The sequence below is a fragment of the Martes martes genome (assembly GCF_963455335.1).
Source record: "Martes martes genome assembly, chromosome: 7".
In the NCBI taxonomy this organism is placed as follows: Eukaryota; Metazoa; Chordata; class Mammalia; order Carnivora; family Mustelidae; genus Martes; species Martes martes.
The window spans coordinates 63,791,133-63,816,322 of NC_137894.1; the positions used below are offsets into that span (position 1 = coordinate 63,791,133).

The window sequence follows — 25,190 nt, forward strand, 5'->3', positions numbered from 1 at the left end:
GGCAGTAGTCTTAATAATGTAGACAGGCATCACCTCTAATACAGGTCTTAGCACTGCTGTGCACCAAATAGGCACTAGGCACTTATCACATGGCTAGAAGAGATTATGATTAAGTTTTGTCATAGAACATTCAGAGAAATGTAGGGAAGGAAAAAGTCCATCTCTGCCCTTCAGGTATCTCAGCTGGAGTAGAATTAAATTTACACATGACATTAATAGGGGGAAAACCCCATAATTTTATTATTATGCGCTCAGAGGCCCAATAATGAAATTGAGACCAAAGAAATGACCAAGGCAGGCAGTTCTTATGCTTTTTAGACAAAAAGACAATAAATTTGTGAGGAACTGACAGCATAAAATAAAATAGATATTTGGGAGCTTTAATTAGAAATTCAAAGTGGAATTTGGGCTGAGGTGGTAGATTAGTAAAGTTACAAGGTTGGTTTCTACAACTCTCAGCTTTAACGTTCCTATATCTGATGATACGGATGCTTAGTACAGAGAGGGTACCTTTCACAGGGGAGGTTTCTTGCTTGCTTTTGGGAGACAGCGTAGAGTTCGAGTGCCCTTGAACTAGCTGTTCCCCAGGTAGCTTCAATTCAAAATCATCAGTATACCATTGTGATACAGTTTGGCCCGCCTGCCCTTGGCCCCTACAGGAGTAAAGACTCTGAGCAGAATATATTGGCGTGCCACCGAATGTCGGATGGCCTGGTTTTCCTTCTCTCTCTCCCAGGGATTGAAAATGCTACCCTGTGCTTTTTTCTTGGCAATGCTGGCGCTTTGCTATAGGAAAGGCATGCCTGGACCTTCTGAACACGTTAGAACCCAGATCCATCGAGGGCGCTAATGCTGTATTTGTCAGCTACTCCAGGTCACCTTAGGTATTAGCACCACAGCACTCCAAAAAATTGTGCCCACAGATAGCTGAGGTTCGTTCACAAAGCGCTGGTGGTGATGCTCGAGTTTGAGAGCCAGGGAGAGTATGCTATTTGGGCACTCTAAATCACCTACGTATATGCTTAATGACCTCCTGAAGCTAATTTATGAGGCCTCCCAGACACCTGTACCTAAGACCTTTTCCATACAGCCCTGGAATGGGCCACTAGCTCTCGTCAAATCCGACACCACAACACCCACTGTCAGAGCATCATCTAACTTTCCGATTGGCCCTTTCAGCCACCACTTCTGGGCTATCGACTGAGTCATTCCTGGCGCATGCGCGTCACCAGCTTCCGGCCGCGGAGAGCGGTGTACCGGCCTTTCCCGCCCGGGTGGAATTCTTGCCTCACTTTCCTCGGCCTGGCTTTTTGTGTGTGCCATGGCTCCGGACTCAGGTTCCTTTCCCGAAGAGCCGCTCTTAAAGGTGCTACCCTTAGACGCTAGGGACCGGGGCACCCAGCGCTGTCGCCTGGGCCCGGCGGCCTTCCGCGCCTTGGGCGCACACTTGGGCTCGGCGGTGAACATCTCTCTGCCTGACGGCGGCTCCTGTCTCTGCACCGCCTGGCTGCGGCGGGACGGAGCAGACGGCTTTGTGCAACTGGATCCGCAGTGTGCGAGCCCCGGGACGGCTGTGGGGGCTTCGAGGTTCAGGGGGAGTCTCAGCTTAAGCAGCCTCCGCCTAGTGACCTGCCCGTCCCTCCGGCTCCTCACCGTGTGGCCGGTGTTGCGGGAGCGGGCGGGCGCACCCGGTGCCTTGAACCCAGCCGCGGTGCTGGAGGCGGCGCAGGAGCTTCTGAGGAACCGACCGGTCTCCCGGGGCCACGTGGTGGCCGCTCCACCGGGGGCCCCTGGCCCCGTGGCCGCGCTTCACATCGTCGGCGGGGCGCCCAGCCCAGATCCGGCCGGGCGGGTCACCCCTCGCACCCGCATCAGTCTCAGCGCGGTGCCTCCGTCGGAAGCGGAACGACAGCCCGAGGTGGCCCTAGGGGGTCTTTCGGAGGCTGCCGACTCGCTGCGGGAGCTCCTCCTCCTCCCGCTCCGCTACCCGCGCACCTTGGCAGCTTTGGGGCTAGCAGTGCCTCGCGGGGTGCTCCTGGCGGGTCCCCCCGGAGTGGGCAAGACTCAGCTAGTGCGGGCCGTGGTCCGGGAAGCGGGCGCGGAGCTGCTGGCAGTGAACGCCCCTGCGCTCCAGGGCGCGCGGCCGGGGGAGACGGAGGAGAACGTGAGGCAGGTCTTCCAGCGCGCGCGGGAGCTGGCCAGTCGCAGACCCACTCTCCTCTTCCTGGACGAGGTGGACGCCCTGTGTCCCAGGCGGGGCGGCCCACACCGAGCGCCCGAGAGCCGCGTGGTGGCCCAGGTGTTGACGCTGCTGGACGGCATCAGTGGGGACCGCGAGGTGGTGGTGGTGGCGTCCACCAACCGGCCGGACGCTCTAGACCCAGCGCTCCGCCGACCGGGGAGGTTTGACCGAGAGGTAAATAGGCCCGGGCTGTCAGCCCCTTGTCCCTGGAACCAAGGCCTCTTCTGGCTCGAGTTGGCTGCCCCGAGGGCCACTTAGGTTTGGCGGTCAGACGAGTGGGGTTTTTTGTAATGGAGAGAACACGTTCTCTGCCCTTGTGCGATCTGTGAGCCAGGACCTGTTTTAGACCAGAGTCAGATTGTTGGGAGAAGCAAGGTGGCCTTTAGAAATTAATTTATGCAGGACCTGAAGTTGAGTACAATCAGTAATGTTAGTTTTTAAGGCAACTAGGTCAGCTGTAAGCATATTGAACTGTGGATTTGGAATAAGAATTTATTTAAAGTAGGATAGTCTCAAGAAATAAGTTTTCAAAATAAAAAGGGAGAAGGCACAAAGAACTAAAACAAAGCAGGCAATAACTCTTCCGGATTTATTCATTCCTTGTCAGGACATTAGCATCCTGTCCCACAGGTGAGAAGTTACCCACAATTGCTTCCTGAGTTGCCAGGAGGATTGAGTATTCAGAGGTGTCCTTTATTTTATAAGCTTTAGTCCCAAATTGATCCTTTATTAAGTAGGTTGAATAGTGATTAAGTGATGTTTAAACTTTGTGTTAAGATTCTGAGATGATAATTGCACACTTTTAGCTTAATCTGTGCAGAACTTGATCAGATTTCTTTTTTGTACTATCTAGTACTTGTCTCCTGAGTAAAATCCTTAAGGGCAGGGACCTAGACTATCCGCTGTACTATTGCATCCCTGGCTCGCAGAACTTGATATTTTTAAAAATAACAGAATGTTGTTAAATGAATTACAGAGGGCCCCCAATTTACAGTGGTTCAGCTTGGTGGTTTTTCAGCTTTACGATGGTCTGAAAGTCATATGCGTTCAGTAGAAAACATATTTTGAATTTTGATCTTTTGCCAGGCTGGCAATACGCAGTAAATACTCTCATAGTGCTGGATAGCCACGAGGTCATGAGGGTAAACAATGAACATATTGACCACCATTTTATACCCATGCAAACATTCTGTTTTTCACTTTCAGTACAGTATTCAATAAATTCTCTGAGTAGTCAAAACTTTATTATGAAATGGACCTTGTGTTAGATGGTTTTGCCCAACCATAGGCTAAAGTAAATGCTCTGAGCACATTTAAGTTGCCTAGGCTCAGTTGTAATATTTAGTAGGGTAGGTATATTAAATGCATTATGCACTTACTGTAATTCCAACTTACAATGGATTTATTGGGGGGCGCCTGGGTGGCTCAGTGGGTTAAAGCCTCTGCCTTCGGCTCAGGTCATGATCTCAGGGTCCTGGGATCGAGCCCCGCATGGGGCTCTCTGCTCAGTGGGGAGCCTGCTTCCTACTCTCTCTCTCTGCCTGCCTCTCTGCCTACTTGTGATCTCTGTCAAATAAATTAAAAAAAAATTTTTATAAAAACAAAAAACAAACAAACAACGGATTTACTGGGATGCAACCCCATCTTAAGCTGTATGTAGTTTTCATTATGCAACTATCTAGCCATGGTTACTCCTCTGGAAAATTAGGATTTTAATATATTTAGAGTCTGTGGTATTCTTAAGAGTATATTATTCTGCTTCCAAATTTGTTTACCACGTTAAACACATTTGAGGGGATAAAAATACTACATAATATTATAAACTGTGGAAACTTTGATTTTTCTTCTTTTGCTTTGCATATAGGTTGTCATTGGGACTCCCACACTTAAACAAAGAAAGGCAATACTCCAAGTGATTACCTCAAAGATGCCCATCTCCAGTCAAGTCGATTTGAGCCTCCTTGCGGAAATGACAGTTGGCTATGTTGGTGCAGACCTGACTGCACTCTGTAGGGAGGCTGCCCTGCATGCTCTCCTTCATAGTGAGAAGGTAGGAAGAAATGATGTATGAGCCTGTATGTTGATCTTTTCATTGCTATAACGAATTTAGGGATTAAAACAAGTGGTAAGTACATTTTCTTGCAACTTGTGATACCTTCCACAGCTGTTTCTTCCTTTTTTTTTTTTCCTTACATATATTTTTACATCTCACCTCCCTGGGACTAGCATTTGACTGAAGGTGGGGATAGAGGGCTGAGTCTCCCAGGTCTGTCAGGGCATGCTCCCTCATTCCCACAATAACTCCCTAGTGCCAAAGCCCAGAGCATCCAGGAAAAAGACAGTGTGGCCCTAGAACAGTCAAACATTTTTCTTTTTAATTTTTCTTTATTTTGAAGCAATTTCAGACCAAGAGAAAAGTTGGGAAAATAGTACAAAGAATTTCTGTATATACTTTACCCAGATTCCACAAATGTAGCACTTGACCAGTTTTACTTTATCTTTTTCTCTTTATCTGTGTTTTTATATAACTTTACATATAGACAAATCTCTCTTATGTATGTATATTTTTTTTGTGAAACATTTGAGAATATACTGCCACCATGATGGCCCTTTAGCCTTAAAATCTTATGTGTATATCTTCTAAAAACAAAGACTTTACCCACAGTACAATTATCAAGATAAGGAAATTAACACTAACACAGTACTTTTACCTAATTATCTATAGACCTTATCCAAGTTTCACTTTGTCCCATTAATTTCCTTTGTAGCAGAAATTTTTAAAGGAAAAAAGAAAATAGTAACCCAAGAGTAATACATTGCCTTTAATTACCATGATTTCTTGTTGTTCTTTTTAAGATTTTATTTATTTTAGAGAGAGAGACAGCATGAGCAGGAGGGGCAGAGGGAAAAGGAGGAGAGAGAATCTCAAGTGGATTCCCTGAGTCCGACATGGAGCTCAACTCCAGGACTCTAAAATCATGACCTGAGCTGAAGCAAAGAAATACTTAACCGACTGTACCACCCAGTCTGCCCAATATTCTTTAATCCAGAACCATTCTTTAATCTTTCTTTTATCGCTACATTTTAATTCTAATTTTTAATTTTTTTAAAAGATTTTATGTATTATTTATTTATTTGAGAGAGAGAGAGCCTGCGAGCTGGGAGAAGAACAGAAGGAGAGGGATGAGCACAGAGCAGACTCTTTGCTAAGTGCACAGCCCTATGTGGGGCTGGATCCCACAGTCCTGAGCTCATGACTGGAGCTGAAACCAAGAGTTGGTTGCTTAACTGACTGAGCCGCCCAGGTGTGTGGCTAACTTTAAGACTACAGGTCATTTATTCTGTAGACTCCTCCTTAGTTTGGGTTTGACGGAAACATCCTCATAGTTTGATTTGGCTTTTGCATTTTGGGCGAGAGGATCACAGAAATACTGTGTTCTAATTGCATCTGTTTTTTCCTTTCTTGTTAAAAACTAAATATTTTGTGGGGAAGATAACCTTTTCTAACCCAGAAGAAGATTGGGCACCTGGAATTTTTATTTAAATTTGTCTTTAAGAGGCACCTGGGTGGCTCAGTCAGTTAAGTGTCTGCCTTTAGCTCAAGTCATGATTTCTGGGTCCTGGAATCGAGCCCTGTGTCGGGCTCTCCATGCTTCTCCTTTTCCTCCTTGCTCGTGCTCTTGCTATCTCTGTTGCTATTTCTCTCTCCCTCTCTCAAATAAATAAATACAATCTTTAAGTTTGTCTTTGATATTGAAATCTTTAATTCATGACTACCTTTTTAAAAATATTTAGAATGTTAGCTTAAATATAATAATTTTCAACACTATGCATTGGAAAATGTCTTCACATAATATGTAATGAGTAATCCTTAATCCCTAAACCCCTTCAGAAAAAAAATAATTTTAGTACCCTGAGGATTTTGAGACGAAGTTTTCAATCTCTGTTGTAACTATTATAACATTAAAATTGTTCTTTGATCTTAAAATTTTTAAAAACCAATTTGAGTTTGTTTAAATTATAAAAGGATGATTTATCATCCAAAGTTTTGAAACTTTTTTACCTACATAATTGACATTTTTTCTCATTTCCATTTATTTTTCACCTATACAGAAGGTGGAGAAGGAGTTAACGTGAACTTGTAGATTCTCTTGTGGGTTTAGAACCTAAGCTGCTTGAACACTGAATGATACTTCTCATGTGTAGAGGTGTGAGAGTCTGTGCTTTATGAAGGGAGGAGAAGAGTACCAGGGGCTGGGGAGGAAGATTACATTTAGGATTCCCTGTGCTTTGAGGTTCCAGGGTTGACCTTAAGCACTCTGGCTTAGTAGCCAGCTGCTACTTCAGGAGGGGCCTGCCCAGGCATAGTTACCACAAGTGATGACTGAGTTCATAAACAACCAAGGGAAGTGGAAGGAAGAAAGGCCAAAAGGAAGAAGGGACAGGCACCTGGGAAGGTACTGGCTTCATCTTTTTCTTCTTTGCCCCTCAGATACCTGAGGGGCTGCTGCTGCTACCAGGGCAGACAAGGGGTATGTTAAAGTTTGTTCAGCTTTTTGTGAATTTCCATTAAAGGATTAGAAATATTGTTTAGTGGGCGCCTGGGTGGCTCAGTTGGTTGGGCGACTGCCTTCGGCTCAGGTCATGATCCCGGAGTCCTGGGATCGAGTCCCACATCGGGCTCCCTGCTCAGCGGGAGCCTGCTTCTCCCCTTCCCATTCCCCTCTCATGCTCTCTCTCTCAGTCTCTCTCTCAAGTAAATAAATAAAATCTTAAAAAAAAAAAAAAAAGAAATATTGTTTAGTACAAAAAAAATAAATAAATATTGTTTAGTACATACACATACACACACAGAGGGGAAGGATTACAAATAGCTAGTAAACATGAAAATTTCTCAACTTTACTTTCTTTAAAAATTGGTCTTGGAGTGCCTGGGTGGCTCAGTCAGTTAAGCAGCTGCCTTCAGCTGAGGTCATGATCCCAGGGTCCTGTTATCAAGCCCTGCATGGGTCTCCCTGCTCAGTGGGGAGCCTGCTTCTCCTCCTTTCTCTGCCCCTTCCCCTGCTTGTGCTCTTTCTCTCAAATAAATAAATAAAATCTGAAAAAAAAAATTAGTCTCTTTCAGGGGCTACCCTGACTGTCCGACTCTTGGTATTGGCTCAGGTCCTAATCTCAGGGTAGAAGATCGAGCCCCTCCTTGGGTGTGCTCAGTGCAGAGTCTGCTTGAGATTCTCTCTCCTTTCTTCTCCCACATGCTCACTCACTCGCTCGCTCGCTCTCTCTAAAATAAATAAATAAATCTTAGTTATATGTGCTGCCAAAGTGAACAATAAACGAATAAATCTTAAAAAAATTAATCTTTTCAGTTTTAACTCTTTATTTTGAAATAATTAAAAAGTTTAGGGAAAGTTGCAAAATAGAGAAATCCTGCTAAACCCTCCATTCAAATTCATCAGTTTTTTTTTTGTTTTTTTTTTTTTAAAGATTTATTTATTTATCAGAGAGAGCGAGAGAGCAAGAGCGAACACAGGCAGAGTGAGAAGCAGGCTCCCTGCCGAGCAAGAAGCCCGATGTGGGACTCGATCCCAGGACGCTGGGATCATGACCCAGCGTCATGACCCAGCCGAAGGCAGCTGCTTAACCAACTGAGCCACCCAGGCGTCCCAAATTCATCAGTTTTTAACGTTTTGCCAAATCAGTTTTATCTCTCTCTCTCTCTTCTCTAAATGTATGTGTATACACACATTACTTACTTTTTCTGAATCAGTTGAGGATGGGTTGCATACATCATAACCCATTATCCATTTCCTAAGAAAAAGTATGTCCCCATATGTGACCACAGGATGGCTATGTATCATCATTATATTCAGGAAATTTAACACGGATGCAAAACATCATCAGCTCTACTGCCCATACCCTGATTTTGGTGGTAGTTCTCTATCTTTTCGGGGTTTTTTTCCCTCTAGTAGAAGATCTAGTTCAGGATAACATTATGTTTAGTTTTTAGTTTCTTTTCATCTGTAGTTCTCCCTTAGCTTTTTTTTTTTTTTTTTAAAGAAGGAGAGAAAGTATGCAGGGCCAGGTACAGACCAGGAGAGAGAATTTTAAGCAGGCTCCATGCCCAGCATAGAACCTGACACAGGGCTTGATCTCACGACGGAGATCATGACCTGAGCCGAAACCAAGAGTTAGAAGCTTAACTGACTGTGCCACCCAGTTGCCCTGGCTTTTTTTTTCTTTTCTTTTTTTTTTTTTTTTAAGATTTTATTTATTCATCAGATAGGGAGAGAGACACAGAGGCAGGGGGATAAGCAGGCTCCTGATGTGGGGCTTGATCCCAGGACCCTGGGATCATGACCTGAGCCAAAGGCAGATGCTTAACCAACTGAGCCACCCAGGTGTCCCATTTTTTTTTTTTAAAGATTTTATTTATTTATTTGACAGACAGAGATCACAAGTAGGCAGAGTAGCAGGAAGAGAGAGGAGGAAGCAGGCTCCCTGCGGAGCAGAGCGCCCAATGTGGGGCTCGATCCCAGGACCCCGAGACCATGACCTGAGCCGAAGGCAGACGCCTAACGACTGAGCCACCCAGGCGCCCCCACCCCATTTTTTTTTAAAGAGATATTTTACATTGACAGTTTTTAAGGATGTAGGTCCGTGATCTTATAAAATGTCTCTCAATTTGGGTTTGTCTAATATTTTTTCATAGTCATATTTAGGTTACACATTCTGGTTTGGGATACTCCATAAATGTTGGTGTCCTTCTTAAGGTATCACATGTGAAGGCACAAGATGTCTGTCTGTCCCTCCTTGGTGTTGTCCCTAATTGGTGATTGATATGATCAACCAGTCAGGGTTTTGTCCCATTTTTCCACTGTATAGCTGCTATTTTTCCCTTTGCAACTAAAAGAAATCTATGAGGAGGCCCTTGGAGATCATGGTTCTTGTAAAACTTCCCCTACCCTTGTTTTACATCTGTGGATGATTCTTGCCCTGAGCAGCCTTTACTATATGTGATTGTAAAAAAACTGATTTTCTGATTCCATATTCCCTCTACCTCACTCTCTTTTTTTTTTTTTTTTTTTTAAGATTTTATTTATTTATTTGAGAGAGACACAGCGAGAGAGGAAACACAAGCAGGGGCAGAGGGAGAGGGAGAAGCAGACCTCCTGGAGAGCAGGGAGCCTAACACAGGGCTTGGTTTCAGAACACTGGGATCATGACCCAAGCGGAAGCAGACACTTAACTGACTGAGCCACCCAGTGCCGCTACCTCACTCTTAATTAAAGAAATTAGTATAATAGTACCATTTCCTCTGTCAACACTGGCAAACATTTAAAAAGGTTTGGTAATGCCCAGTGCTGGAGAGGGTATGGGAAGAAGATCTTTATATTAGCAGTGCAGCTTTGAAGGCAGTGTCATAATACCTGTCACAATCGTAAATGTACGTTCTACTCAGAGGAAATATAAAAATTCTTGAACATGTGCACAAATGTAGCTTTGTTTTTAATAACCAAAGACTGGAAGCACTCCAGTGTTCAGCAGAAGGATGCAGTTAAATTACCGTACGCTCATACACCAGTGTCTGGTGTATGAGGTTGAACTCATACATACTCATAGTGAGTTGAACCTCACTCTGGTGAGTGAGGTTGAACTAAATTGATAGGAGAAGATTTCTAATATAAGTGAAAAAGAGTGTAGGTTAATTTGTATAGTAGGGTCCCACTTATGTATCTGTTTGAAAGGATGTCCTATGTACTGCTGGAGTACATAGGAAACGGTTGACATCCTCTAGAGATGAATAGTGGGGAGAGCTGGGGGAGGAGACATTTAATTTTTTTGTCTTGTATATGTAAAATTTTCTTATAATGATAAAAGATTTATCTTTTTTAAGATAATCTTTTATAAGATCATTTATATTTATAGAGATTTATCTTTATAGATTTATAAATTCAAAAGAAGGGGGGTTTTTTTGTTTGTTTTTTAAGAAGTAAGTGGGGGCACCTTGATGGCTCAGTCATTGAGCATCTACCTTCAGCTCAGGTTATGATCCCAGAGTCCTGGGATCAAGCCCCACATTAGGCTCCCTGCTTAGCGGGAAGCCTGCTTCTCCTTTCCCACTCCCCCTGCTTGTGTTACCCTGTTACTGTGTCTCTCTCTGTCAAATAAATAAATAAAAGCTTTTTGTTTTTTTAAGATTTGATTCATGTGAGAGTGAGAGAGAATGAGAGAGAGAGAACATGAGAGGCGAGGTCAGAGGGAGAACACACTCCCTGCTGAACAGGGAGCCTGACATGGGACTCAATCCTGGAACTCCAGGATCATGACCTGACCTGAAGGCAATTGCTTAACCAACTGAGCCACCCAGGTGCCCAATAAATAAAATCTTTAAACAATAATAATAATAAAAATAAAAAATAATTTTGCTCCTGTAGCACAAAAAAGGCCCATGTAATTTTTGGTCTGATTTTGCTTTGGGGGCATATTTTTCTTCAGAACAAGGACAGCCCAGCTGTTGATGAAGCAGACTTCCTTGAAGCTTTTAAAAAGATTCAACCCTCATCGTTTCGAAGTATCATTGGACTGATGGACGTCAAGCCTGTTGGCTGGGAGCAGATTGGTGGCCTCGAAGATGTCAAACTGAAGTTAAAACAGGTGACCTAGAGAGTTCACTTATGCCAGTAGAATGGCTGGGTTTAATGTACCACTTTTATGGTGACGACAAATGATACTTGCTGAGACTATCTTGCTACCTTCGGTCATACATCCTATCATCACAATCCAAGGAGCCCTTTTCAGTCCTAGTTTAACTGGCCTTCTCTAGGCATCAAATACCATTTTGCACACTTCCTACCTCACACTTGTTTTGCTTGTTTTTGCTTTAAAGGCTTTATCATGTAGAAAGGGGTCAGCAGACTTCTCTGTAGAGGGCTGGAGAGTAAATATTTTGGGCTTTGTGGGCCATCCAAGTGTCTGATTGCAACCGCTCAGCTCTGTCTTCAGGCCACAGAACCAGTGATAGATAATGAGAAATCAGTATTTGTGTTCTGGTAGAACTTTATTTATGAACACTGAAATCACATAATTTTCACATGTCACAAAGTATTCTTTTGATTTTTTTTTTGAGCATTTAAAAATGTAAAAACGGTTCTTAGTTTGTGTGTAGTAAAATACAGATTTTTAGTTTGTAGGCCTGAGTTTGCCCTGGGACTGGTAAAAGCACAAAATTATAATACACAGTATGACCTGGGTGGCTACTGTTCTCACTGTGGATGCTTAAGTACACAACTCTCCAGATGCTGTCACTTGGCATTTCAGTTTCAGAAGTTAATCTTGTTAATTTACCTTCAGGTGATCCTGCCATAAGGAATTAGGTTTCTCTGACCGTATGTACAAAAGACTGATTTATAAGTATCATTATAATTTATTCATCTTAACTAGAAGCTATTTGTGCACTGAATCATAGAATCTTTGTGTCCATGTGTCAGTGCATTTGTGATATTCCCTAATTTTTTACATACATTGTCTCACTTAATCTTCAGGAAGTACAGGAGAGATTAGCCACACCTTCCTGTTGTAAACTCCCTTTCTTCAGCTTTGAGATGTTAAGCTTTCCTGCCTTTCTGAACATTCTTTTCCATACCTTAAATGTTAGTGCTCCAAGCTCCTGGGAGGCCTCCTGTTGCATTCTGTGAACGATGATCTTAATATCCAGGGCTTCGACTGTCCCCTGAAAACTGTTAACTCGAAAATCTTCATACCCAGTGCACATAGTTCTTTTGATCATCAGAATTGCTTAGCTGCTTGCCTACCAGTAACTTACAGGAATCTCAAACTCAGCATGTCCAAAACTCAGCTAATGAGTCCCACCTCCATATCTGGATTCCCTACCTCTGAATACAGGCAGCCACCTGTGTCCTAGGTCAGAAACCTGTCTTCTAGAAGCAGTTGGGTGGCTCAGTTGGTTGAGTGTCTGACTCTTATTCATGGGATCAAGCCCCGTGTTGGGCTCTGTGCTCAATGCAGAGTCTGCTTAAGATTTTTTTCCTCCCTTTCCTTCTCTCTCTGCTCCTTCCCCTCCCCATGCATGCTCTCTTTCTCAAATAAATAAATAAATAAAATATTAAAAAAATAAAAGAAACCTGTCTTCTAAATTCATGGGTCATGTCTTATGAATGTGTAACTTCCCCTCTGGATTTAGAACGTAGTCCCTACATAAAAGAGTTACATTTTATGTTTCAAGTCCATCCCTTTGACATCATTGCCACTGCCTGTGACACATCCGGCTTTATTATTTTTGTAGTCTGAGTCATTGCAAGAGACTTCTAACTGGTCTTTCTCCTCTGGTTTTATTTCTTTCCAATCCATTCTCCACACTGCTTCCTCAATGTGAACTAAAACTTCCAAGGTGCAACACAGTCTGACTCCTTCTACTTCAACTCTATTGTTCCTTGCTTCCCCTATTCTCCCCTCTGCTTACTGATGATATGAATTAGAGTTTCATGTGTCTCTGTATACTGTTCCTTCTCTGTGGAATGCCCTTTGCTGGTCTCATTGTGAGTTTACAGTTCTGTCTCTCCAACTAAAATCTGGATTCCCATGGTACAGGGATCTTACCCTTTTTTGTAGAAAGGCAGTAGTTGAGAGTTTGTACTTCTTGATCTACACTGCCTAGGGTCAATCTCAGTTCTGCTGCCTCACTAGAAATAAGACCTGGGCAAGTTCCTTAACTTTTGTAAGTCTGAGCTTTTGCATCTGTAAAATTATGATGATAATAAAATCACCTACCTCAGAGAAAGAAAGGAGACCTGTTTACTATTCAGTTAACATTTGTGGAGTGCCAACTTCGTGAAGGTGACATTCTGTATGTGGCTATTTAGCGGTGAACTTTATTTATGTTCTACCAGAAGCAGAAAGACAAACTCAGCATGGAAAAATAATTACAGTTAGTGAATGATTAAGTGCTCCCAAAGTAAAAGATGGGCAGTAGTGTAGAGTGGCTGGGAGAATGTGGGGTGGGGCGGCGGGAAGAGTGTGTTCTGCTTTAGAGTGGTTAGGGAAGACGTCTCCAAGGAAATGACATTTGAGCTGAGACTGAATGGTGAGGGGTGGCCACACAGAGCTTGAAGGAGTGTTCAGACAGAGAATAGCAAAGGCGCTGGGATAGGAATATACTGAGGTGTTTGGGAAATAGGCTATGTAAGGCCTTGTAATCACTGTAGGAAAGATTTGGATTTTATTCTAATTCTAATGGGAGGTCATTGAAGGATTTTAAGTAGGATATGATATGACCTGACTTAGGTTATAAGAGCACTGGTTACTGCAAGGAGAATGGACTGTATTTCCAGCTCAAAACAGATACCTAAGAATTGTTGAGTGAACAAATGAATTTACTGAATTATTTGTGATGCTTATACTATGATTTGTGATCATTATACTAAAATAACTAAATGATTTGTGATCATTATACTAAAATAACTGTCTCTTTTTGTATACCGTCTCTTTTTGTGTACCTGCAGAGTATCGAGTGGCCTCTAAAATTCCCTCGGGAATTTATCCGGATGGGCCTGACACAACCAAAGGGAGTTCTCCTGTACGGTCCCCCTGGATGTGCTAAAACCACCCTGGTGAGGGCGCTGGCCACAAGCTGTCATTGCTCTTTTGTTTCCGTGAGCGGTGCTGATCTCTTTTCTCCTTTCGTTGGAGACTCAGAAAAAGTCTTGTCTCAGGTTTGTTTATTTTCCTCCATGTAGTTAAGTGTCCTTTTGAATTTTCATGGCATGCCTTAAGGATAAATCTTAGTTATTAAAAATATTACTGGCCTTTTTATTAATTAGAAAAGTTAACATATTTTTTATAGAAAATATAGGAAAGTGTTAGATAAGAAATCATTTGTAATCTCTCTACTTACTGTTAACATTTTGGTGCGTTTGCTTCATTTTTTTGTTTTTCTTTTAAAATTGAGGGTAGATTATGGGGCGCCTGGGTGGCTTAGTCAGTTAAGCATCTGCCTTTAGCTCAGGTCATGATCCCAGGGTCCTGGGATAGAGCCCCACATCGAGCTCTCTGCTCAGTGAGAAGCCTGCTTCTCTCTCCCACTCCCCCTGCTTGTATTTCCCCTCGCTATGTCGGTCTCTGTCAAATAAGTAAATAAAATCTTTATTAAAAAATAAAATAAAATTGAGGGTAGATTATATCTTTATCATGGTTTTTTAATCATCACTTTTATTTATTTTTTTTTAAGATTTTATTTGTTAATTTATTTGACAGACGGAGATCACAAGTAGGCAGAGAAGCAGGCTCCCTGCTGAGCAGAGAGCCCCATGCAGGGCTCCATCCCAGGACCCTGGGATCATGACCTGAGCTGAAGGCAGAGGCTTTAACCCACTGAGCCACCCAGGCGCCCCAGTAATTATCACTTTTAAAACCCCATAGTATTAAATATTTTTTGAAAATATGATTTTTAACTGTATATAATACTGAATTGTTTCTTGTTCTATTTGTTCATTCCCCAGTTCTTGGACATTTAGCAGCTTTCTCTCTTTATATTTTAAAAATTATAAGTAGTAATGCAGAAAGCATATATTCACTGGAATATTAAATAATGTGTGGCTTTTCAATAATTTTATTTTCCTAACCAAAGGTATTCCGACAAGCAAGAGCAAATACTCCAGCAGTTGTGTTTTTGGATGAGATTGATTCAATCTTGGGCTCTCGATCCATCAGCAAAACAGAATGTAATGTTCAAGAACGTGTTCTTTCTGTTCTTCTGAATGAATTAGATGGTGTGGGACTAAAGACTACAGAGAGAAGAGGAAGTAAATCAGATCAACAGGGTAAATACAAGGAGCTGAAAAAAAAGAAGAGGTATTTATTAGCCAGAAAATACCCAGAACCCAAGCCAGCATTAAATACAGTGCATATACACTAGCTTTTCCTATGCTGGATTCATCTCATAGAAGAAATTACATAATTTCAGTTTGACTGTATTTGGATATCTATAGACCTAAAAACTGTGATTTGGCTAGGAAGGAGGTAAATTTTATAGTAAGTTATCTTAAATATATATGAATGAACTTCATTTTTCCTGATATTTAGAAACATAATTTTATACATATTGCTAATAGAAAAGGGAGTTGGTTCTTAATTTTATTTCCTGTAGAACCAGTGTTCATCCCTTTCTAAAAATTTTTATATGAAACAAAACAAAACATTGTTATTACCAATGATCTTAGTAATTTAAAACTTCTAATTTTCTTGAGGAATGGGTTTCCTTAGTTATAATGAAATTAAAATGACCTGTGGAAGTCCCTTCCTCCCTTCTGAGTCTTTTTCTAGGTAGAATTTGATATCCTTAAGTTATCCAGTGGATAATTTTTCTTTTATTCTTTCCTCGTTTTTAATCTTGTTTCCCATTTGAAAAATCATTCCATGGAAGGAGAATCTTACAGCTTCTTAAGAACATAGGACACTAGAATTTGAAAGGTCCCTAAGGTTTTCTAATCAAATTTTGTCATAATGCAGGAATTCCTTCTACAGTATCTGACTGGTGATTAGTCAGCCTCTGCTAAAATACTGGCAGATGGAGGGAATTCACTACTTTGAGAGATCACATTACTGGGGAACCACTCTGATTACTCAGTTCAATTTAAAAGAAATTTTTTTAAAATTCCAGTGTAGTTAACATACAGTATTATATTAGTTTCAAGTGTACGGAATAGTGATTCCACAATTCATTTATTATTCAGTGCTCATCGAGATCAGTGTACTCTTTAATCCCCATCACCTACTTCCCCCGCCCCTACTACCTCCCCTACCCTCTGTTTGTCCTCTATAGTTAAGAGTGTGTTTTTTGGTTTGTCGCTCACTCTTTTTTTTCCTTTGTTTTGTTTCTAAAATTCCACATATGAGTGAGATCATATGGTATTTGTCTTTCTCTGAATGGCTTATTTCAGTTAGCATTATACTATACTCCAGAGCCATCTATGTTGCAAATGGCAGGAGTTCATTCTTTTTTATGGCTGAGTAATATCGTGTGTGTGTGTGTGTGTGTGTGTATGTGTGTGTGTGTATGCTCGCGCGCACGTGCGCACACACATTTTCTTTATCCATTCATCTATTGATGGACACTTGGGCTGCATCCATAACTTGGCTGTTGTAAATAATGCTACAGTAAACATCGGGGTGCATATATCCCTTCAAATTAGTGTTTTCATAGTCTTTGGGTAAATACCCAGTAGTGCAATCACTGGATCATAGGGTACTTTTGTTTTTAATTTTTTTAGGAGCTTCCATACTGTTATCCAAAGTGGCTGTACCAGTTTGCATTTCCACCAGCAGTGCGAAAGGGTTCCTTTTTCTCTACAACCTCACCAACACTTGTTGTTCCTTGTGTTTTTTATTTTAGGTATTCTGACAGGTGTGAGGTGATAGTCATTGCGGTTTTGATTTGCATTTCCCCGATGATGAGTGAAACTGAGCTTCTTCTCATGTATCTGTTAGCCATCTGTATGTCTTTGGAGAGATATCTGTTCGTGTCTTTTGCCCATATTTAAATTGGATTATTGTGTGTGGAGTTATATAAGTTATTTATATATTTTGGGTACTGGGACGCCTGGGTGGCTCAGTTGGTTAAGCAGCTGCCTTGGGCTCAGGTCATGATCCCAGCGTCCTGGGATCGAGTTCCACATAGGGCTCCTTGCTCGGCAGGGAGCCTGCTTCTCCCTCTGCCTCTGCCTGCCACTCTGTTTGCTTGTGCTCACTCTCGCTCCTCTCTCTCTCTCTCTCTCTGACAAATAAATAAATAAATAAATCTTTATATATTTTGGGTACTCATCCTTTATTGGATATGTCATTTGTAAATATCTTTGCCTATTCAGTGGGTTGTCTTTTAGTTTTGTTGATTATTTTCTTTGCTGTGTAGAAGGTTTTTATTTTGATGTAGTCTCCCAGTATTTATTTTTGCTTTTGTTTCCCTTGCATCAGGAGACAAGAAAGATGTTGCTATGACAAGATTCTCATGTCAGAAAAATTACTACCTGTGCTCTCTTAAGGAATTTTTATGGTTTCAGGTCTCACATTTAGATCCTTAATCCATTTTGAGTTTATTTTTGTGTGTGGTTTAAGAAAGTGATCCAGAGGACGCCTGGGTGGCTCAGTGGGTTAAGCCACTGCCTTTGGCTCAGGTCATGATCCCAGGGTCCTGGAATCGAGTTCCACATAGGGCTCCTTGCTCAACGGGAGCCTGCTTCTCTCTCTCTGCCTCTGCCTGCCACTCTGCCTGCTTGTGCATGTGCGCTCTCTCTCTGGCAAATAAATAAACAAAAAAATTAAAATTTAAAAAAAAAGAAAGTGGTCCAGTTTCAGGGTTCCTGGGTGGCTCAGTCAGTTAGGCGTCCAGCTCTTGATTTTAGCTCAGGTTATGGTGTTCAGGTCATGAGATTGAGCCCTGCGTGGGGCTCTGAGCTCTGTGGGGAATGTGAAAAGATTCTTTGCTTCTCCCTTTCCCTCTGCCTCTCTACCCATTCACATGCTCTCTCTCTCAAATAAATACATTAATCTTTTTTTTTTAAAGGCAAGAAAGTTTCGTTCTTTTGCGTTGTTGCTGTCTAGTTTTCCCAACACCGTTTGTTGAAGTGCCTTTTTCTCATTGCATATTCTTAACTCCTTTGTCAAAGATTTGTTGGCCGTATAATTGTAGGCTCATTTCTTTTTTTTTTTTTAAGATTTTATTTATTTGACAGACAGAAATCACAAGTAGGAAGAGAGGCAGGTAGAGAGAGAGAGGAGGAAGCAGGCTCCCTGCTGAGAAGAGAGCCCGACATGGGGCTCAATCCCAGGACCCTGAGATCATGACCTGAGCCGAAGGCAGAGGCTTAACCCACTGAGCCACCCAGGCACCCCTGTGGGCTCATTTCTGAGCTGACTTTTGGTCTTTCTGTTCTGTTCTATAGATCTATGTGTCTATTTTTGTGCTAGTACCACACTGTTTTGATGACGACAGCTTTGTAATACAACTTGAAATCTGGAATTGTAATGCCTCCAACTTTTTTTTTTCAAGGTGCTTTGGCTATTCAGGGTCTTTTGTGGTTCCATACAAGTTTAAGGATTGTTTTTTCTAGTTCTGTGAAAAAGCTCTTGGTATTTTTATATGGATTGCGTTAAATCTGTGGATTGCTTTGGGTAGTATGGACATGTTAACAATATTTGTTCTTCAAATCCATGAGCATGGACGGTCTTTCCATTTGTTTATGTCATCTTTGATTTCTCTCATTATTGTTTTATAGTTTTCACAATACAGATCTTTCACCTCTTTGGTTGAGTTTAGTCCTAGGTATTTTATTATTTTTGGTATAATTGTAAATGGGATTCTTTTCTTAATTTCTCTTTCTGCTGCCTCATTACTAATGTATAGAAATGCAACAGATTTCTGTACATTGATTTTGTATCCTGTGACCTTACAGAATTCATTTGTCAGTTCTGGTAGTTTTTTGGTGGAGTCTTTAGGGTTTTCTGTATATAGTATCATCTCATCTGCAAATAGTGAAAGTTTGATTTCTTCAAATTTGATGTCTTCATTTCTTTTTGTTATCTGATTGCTGTGGCTAGGACTTCCAGCACTGTGTTGAATAAAAGTGGTGGAGTGGACATCCTTGTCTTATTCTTGACCTTAGAGAAAAAGCTCTCAGTTTTTTAACCATTGACTATGATGTTAGCTGTGGGGTTTTTTTATATGGCCTCTAGTATGTTGAGGTCTGTTCCCTCTAAGCCAACACTTTGTTAAGGGTTTTTATCATGAATGGATGTTGTACTTTGTCAAATGCTTTTCCTGCATCTTTTGAAGTGATCATATGGTTGTCAACCTTTTTCTTATTGATGTATCGTGTTGATTGATCTGTAAATATTGAACCACCCTTTCATTCTAGGAATAAATCCCATTTGATCATGATGAGTCATTTTTTTAATGTATTGTTGAATTTGGTTTGCTAGTATTTTGTTGAGGATATTTGCATCTAATGTTCATTAGAGATAATGGCCTTTAGTTCTCTTTTTTTGTGGTATCTTTATCTGTTTTTGGTATCGGTAATGCTGGCCTCGTAGAATGATTTAGGAAATTTTCCTTCCTCTTCTGTTTTTTGGAATAGTTTGAGAATAGGTTTTAACTTTTCTCTAAATATTTGGTAGAATTCACCTAGACACCAGCTGGTTCTGAACTTTTATTTGTTGGGAGTTCAACAATTTTGAATGCTCAGTGTGTGTATGGCTTTGCTCTGGCTGCTTTTCTATATTTCTTACCTTTATCTAGGATTTATACATCTGCAGCTTATGTTCCTTATGTCATATTCCTGCCTTTTGAGAGAAAAATAAATGAAAAGCAAAGTAAATCTCTCTCTTGCAGGACATGAGAGCCAGAGTGATTCATAGCCATACATCTCCACCTATTAGTCATATGCTTTGTCTTTTCAAATCATCCACTTAGGTTATAATCATTCTTTGGGGCTCAGGTGCATTCAGTAGGTGTTCTCTGCTGTGGTGGTATAAGATTTTCCATTGGTTCTCATGTGGACAGATGTCCCTAAGGATTGGCCTGTCCCTTCACCACACACAAAGTAGTTCTTTGATTAATAATTTGTTTTAGCATATATTGATATTAAGAAGGTGGTCTGGATAGGAGGTATAAGCACTCCAGTCCCAAGAAAAGAATATGCTTATTTAAAAATAAATGGACCGTCTGATTTATAATTTAACCAGTTTACTGAAATTACTTTGGGTTGGTATTTTTCCTCAGAGTTTCAAGAAGTTTTTAACAGAAGTGTCATGATTGTTGCTGCAACAAATAGACCTGATGTGTTAGATGATGCCTTGTTACGACCTGGAAGATTAGATAAGATTATTTATATTCCACCTCCAGATGAAAAGGTAATCACTGTACCTGTTTAATCTTTGTGTGGATTCTGAACAGATCAATATCTGAGCTTTAAGGAGCCTAACAGAATTGAATTCCCAGCTAAATATATATGTATGTGTCTTACACTGGGTTCTGCAGTCTTCCCTTGCCTGGTAGTCCTTCATAAAATCATAATTTTGATCTGCTTTTGCTGGATACTCTAAGCGTATTTTCAGAGAAACATATGCCTATAAGTAAAGTGTTACCTTATTTCATTATGTGGCAGACTCAAAATACCAAGCTTGTTACAACTAGAATGGAGGAATCCCAAAGTGTTAAAAGCATTTTGGAGATTATTTGCATCAGTATCCTTATTTTACAGTGGGAAAGTCTGAGATTAGAGAGATTACACAATGTATCCATAGTCTAAGAATCAGTAAATCTTTGCCCTTAACATCCACAGCCACTGGCAGGGAATGGTTAAAAACAAAGATGAACTTTTTCCTTCCTTCCTAAAAAAAATAATAAATAAAATTAAAAAATTAAATACTATTTATTTTTAAATCGTGTCTAGATAATTCATGTTTTTGCTTCTTAAGCCATGTCTGATAACACTATTTGTACCTAAAATAGGGACTCATGTTTCTAAAAGAAATTTATCTACAATTGTCTATTTAAAAGAAAAAAAATTTTTAAAGATTTTATTTATTTGACAGAGATCACAAGTAGGCAGAGGGGGAGAGAGGAGGAAGCAGGCTCCCTGCTGAGCAGAGAGCACAACATGGGGCTCGATCCCAAGACCCCAGGATCATGACCCGAGCAGAAGGCAGAAGCTTTAACCCACTGAGCCACCCAGGCGCCCCTAAATTTAAAAAATATTAAAATTTATCATGTAATTTTTGCCATTATCCTATGAGCCATTGATGAATTATTCTTTCTTACCTCTTCAGAAGTTATTCTCTTTATTAAATAAATAGATACACCTCCGGTGCAGTATGACAGGAGACACTAAATTAAAATGTTTTAATATAGATTTGTGTCTAACATAAATGTTGTAAGATTATAAACATATTGTTCTTAATTTTTTTTTCCAGGGTAGGCTTTCTATTTTGAAAGTCTATACAAAAAACATGCCAGTGGGGCCTGATGTTTCCTTAGAAAACCTAGCAGCAGAAACCTGTTTTTTCTCTGGCGCTGATCTTGGAAATCTTTGCAAAGAAGTAAGTTAATTAGTGAGGGAATGTATGGTTGACAGCATTTCTTCATTTATTCAGATCTTCATTTGCCACTTTCCTAATGGCGCATGGGAGAAGAATGAGGCACAAACAAGTCAGCTGTAAAAGAGAGGGAGCAGGGGACAACAGCTGGAAGGACTGTCACCTAACAATTCCTCAGTCCTGTATTTATTAGATACAAGGTAGCAACAAAGGAGAAGAAAAGAAGGTTATACAATAGCCATAGGTCTAGTAAGTAAACAAGAAGGAATGTGAGTCAGATGTTGGTCACAAGTTTTAGAGGTAAACAAGGTAAACAAGAAGAGAGTAAGGTGTGTCTGGTCCAGCAGCTTGGATTTATAGTTGTGCTAGCAGCACACTTAAAGGGATTACCTTAACAGCAGGCTTTCTCTGAGGTACAGGAGACAAGGAAAAAGGGAAGCAGGCGGTGTCCCGCCCTGAGCTGGCCGGGCATCCCCAGCTGCTTGGCTTCAAGGACGTGTATCATCCCCTCCACCAGAGGCCTGCTGCTAGTACATGTTTTTCTCAAGGTCATCCTTAAGCATGCTTGCGTGACCAGTACAATTCTTCGTTAGTTATTAAAGTTATATTTTGAGCAGTATATTATTCTGAGGGACGGTTCCATTCATTCACTTGGCAGCATTTACTGAAAGACCTCCTGTGTGGCAAGCATCGTGTAAGGTGAAACAGACAGATAGAAACCCTTTCTTTCCCTTCCCAAGCTTACAGGTGTGTAGCAGGTTGCAGAGAGGCAAATTGTCATACTGCATTGGCAATTGAAAATATGTAGCAAATCAGGAAGTTTAGGGTGTTGCAGGAGCACCTGGGAAGGACACTGACCCAGACTTGGGGGCACGAGAGAAGGCATGTGTAAGGGGAAATTTGAAGGATGATGAGAGAGGTAGGCTAAGGGAGGGAACCGGGGGTAGCGTTGAGGCAGAGGGAACAAAATGTGCAGGCGACTGGAGTGAGAGATAACATGACACTACAGAGCTGGACAGTGGCCAGATCACACAGGTCCTTGTAAGCCATTTTAAGGAATTTAGACTTTGTTTTGAAACCAAAAGAAGCCATCATAGGTGTTTCCGTTTCCATAAACTTTTATTAAATGTGCTATTCAGAAAAATGCACGGATCATGAAGGCATAGTTCATTGAATTAACATAAAATGAACACACTTGTTTAACTAGAGAGAGAACATTATCAGTGCCCTGGAGGCTCCTCTTGGGGCTTTCCCAATCTTCCAAAAGGGAACCACACTCCTGATTTACAGCACTGGAGATTAGTTTTGTCTGCTTTTGAACTTCATAGGACTATATATACTTCTATATTTGCTTTTTTAACTCAAGATTATGTTTGTGAAGGGGCACCTAGGTAACTCAGTCATTAAGCGTCTGCCTTCTGCTCAGGTCATGATCCTGGGGTCCTGGGATGGAGCCTCGCATCAGGTTCCCTAATCAGCAGGAATTCTGCTTCTTCCTCTCCCACTCCCCCTGCTTGTATTCCCTTGCTGTCTATCTCTCTGTGTGTCAAATAAATACATAAAATCTTTAAAAAAAAAAAAGATTATGTTCATGAAATTCATCTGTGGTTTTGTATATAGGGGTAGTTCGTGTATTTCCATCACTTTGTAATATTCTAGTTTAGGAATATACTGCAGCATTCATCCATCTTTTTGGAACATTGTTCATAGCAGAATATATAGCAAAAAAGTAACCCAAACTACTTTTTTTGTTACAAATTCAGCTATGAACAATCTTGTACATGTCTGTTAGTAAATATGTGTACTTACATCTGTTTTATATATATATATATATATATATATATATATATATATACCTACAAAGAGAATTGCTGAGTTATAGAGCATGTGTTTGGTCTTATGCTTTGTGATCAGTGCTGTGTCCTGTTCAAAAACTCCTACTGTAAGGCCAGGAGTATAGTCTGTCATTCTTAAATACATAAATGGGCTCATACTATTTATATTTTGCTGCAACTTGCTATTTCTTTTTTTTCCCATTTAAGGGTAGAATTTAATGTAGAAGAAATTATGGTCTGTTAGGACAATTTTTAATTTTATTTTTAATAAAACTTTTAATTTAATTTTATTAAAATTACCTTATTTAACTTTTTAATTTTATAGTGTCATGAATATGGGAATTCTAAGAAGTGGGACTGAGGTTTTTACCCTCAGATTTTGAAGTATTACCATAAATTGTGGGGCGCCTGGGTGGCTCCATCAGTTAAGCAGCTGACTTTGGCTCAGGTCATGATCCAGGGTCCTGGGATCGAGCCCCACATCGGGCTCCCTGCTCGCAGGTTGGGGGGGGGTCCGCTTTTCCCTCTCCCTCTGCCCCTCCTTTGTGTTCTCTCTCTCTCTAAAATAAATTTTTAAAAATCTTTAAAAAAATTTTTTTTTAAAGAATCACATTAATTATTTCATGTTGTTTGTCTCTTACAGGCTGCCTTGCTGGCTCTGCAAGAAAATGGATTAGAAGCAACCACAGTGAAGCAAGAGCACTTTGTACAATCACTGAGGACTGTAAAGCCATCCTTAAGTCATGAGGACTTGACTTTATATGAAAACTTATTTCAGAAACAAGGATTTTCTAACTTAGAGGGTGTATAACCATTATATCCCTGACCAAGGATTAACTGTAAACTTGCCCTATAGTTTGCAGCTTCGCACTTTTAGAGTTTGTGTAATTTCCTGTAAATAAAAGACTTTATACCTAATAAGCTAAAAAGTATATTAAAATACCATAACTTGGGAAGAAAGTATATGTATGTTGACTTTTTTTTAGAAAAGATTTTACTTGTCAGAGAGAGTACAACCATGGGGAGTGGCAGGTAGAGAAGTAGGGTTTCTCCACTGAGTAGGGAGCCTCATGTGGGGCTCCATCCCAGGACCCTGGGATCACAACCTGAGCCAAAGACAGACACTTAAGGACTGAGACACCCAGGCACCCCTTATATCTTATTAATCTTTTAAGTTTACTGTGCCCCTGTCTCCAGGTTAATGCCTAGACTGCCACAAAACTATACTGCATTTTGAAAGGAAAGGACATTGGCAAAATAGGGCTCTGAGTTTAAAGTCGTCAGTGGTCAAGGGCTACACACTGTAATTTTAATCTGGGGACATGATAGATTTCCTGTAAAATTTCTTCTCCCTTCCTCCTTCCCCTTCTCTCCCCCTTCCTTTTTTCTTCCTTTCCTTCCTGGAAGCACTTATCTTTAATTGTTAAAAAAATGGGGCTTTTTAAGAAACTTCTGACAAAAGTAATTTTAGAAATCCTGCAGAAGGAGTATTAAAAGGCTCCTTTGATTGATTGTATATAATACAAACCACAGAGAATTAGTGTTGAGTTTTCTTTGAACTGAGTAATGAACCTAACCAACCAGAAAATGTCTCCAGTTACAGCGCTGAGGTCACACAGTAAAAACCCTGATCAGAATAAGTGGGTGTGAAGCTATGTTTATCGCCTGCCTTGTATAATACAAAACAAATCCTTGCAAATAATAATTACTAGTTATTAAATGCCTACTACAAGCAAGGCAGAATGCCACGCACTTAACATACATTCTAACATTTTTTCCAAACTTCTCTCATGCTAGGTTTGTCCCCATTTTACAGATTTATAAATCGAGACTCACAAGGTTAAGTAGTTTCCTCGAAGTCATTCAGCTGATAAAGTGTGGCAGGGTGGGCTCCAAGCTCATGTCTGTTTCACTGCAAAGCCCATGCCTAGAACTAAAATGGGCTGAAACAGATCTGGTCCTGGTCCTTTCCAGAGGACATAAAGAGGTTTTTTCTTTTTTAAGATTTT

At 40.7% G+C, this 25,190-nt stretch overlaps 1 protein-coding gene across 2 annotated transcripts; it reads left to right on the forward strand.

Annotated features, from left to right (window-relative positions):
* The first annotated feature begins 1,228 nt into the window (after positions 1–1,228).
* On the forward strand, positions 1,229–24,143 carry AFG2B (AFG2 AAA ATPase homolog B). 2 transcript variants are annotated; one of them, XM_080809145.1, is made up of 8 exons: positions 1,229–2,416; positions 4,107–4,292; positions 10,739–10,897; positions 13,762–13,971; positions 14,886–15,078; positions 20,031–20,161; positions 21,224–21,349; positions 23,825–24,143. In XM_080809145.1, exons 1-8 carry the CDS (start codon positions 1,322–1,324, stop codon positions 23,990–23,992), a joined length of 2,268 nt encoding a protein of 755 aa, XP_080665271.1. In that variant the 5' UTR covers positions 1,229–1,321; the 3' UTR covers positions 23,993–24,143. The 2 variants fall into 2 exon arrangements, 1 of the variants encoding a protein (XP_080665271.1); XR_013967164.1 differs by having other exon boundaries at positions 1,289–2,416; positions 14,886–15,109.
* The last annotated feature ends 1,047 nt before the right edge of the window (positions 24,144–25,190 follow it).

What these genes read in the sequence shown, in the direction of transcription:
- AFG2B (XM_080809145.1), top strand. Translation starts at nt 1,322, where the DNA reads ATGGCTCCGGACTCAGGTTCCTTTCCCGAAGAGCCGCTCTTAAAGGTG. An exon ending in CTCTCCTTCATAGTGAGAAG is followed by an intron (nt 4,293 to 10,738) that starts GTAGGAAGAAAT and finishes ATTTTTCTTCAG; the next exon opens with AACAAGGACAGCCCAGCTGT. An exon ending in TCAAACTGAAGTTAAAACAG is followed by an intron (nt 10,898 to 13,761) that starts GTGACCTAGAGA and finishes GTGTACCTGCAG; the next exon opens with AGTATCGAGTGGCCTCTAAA.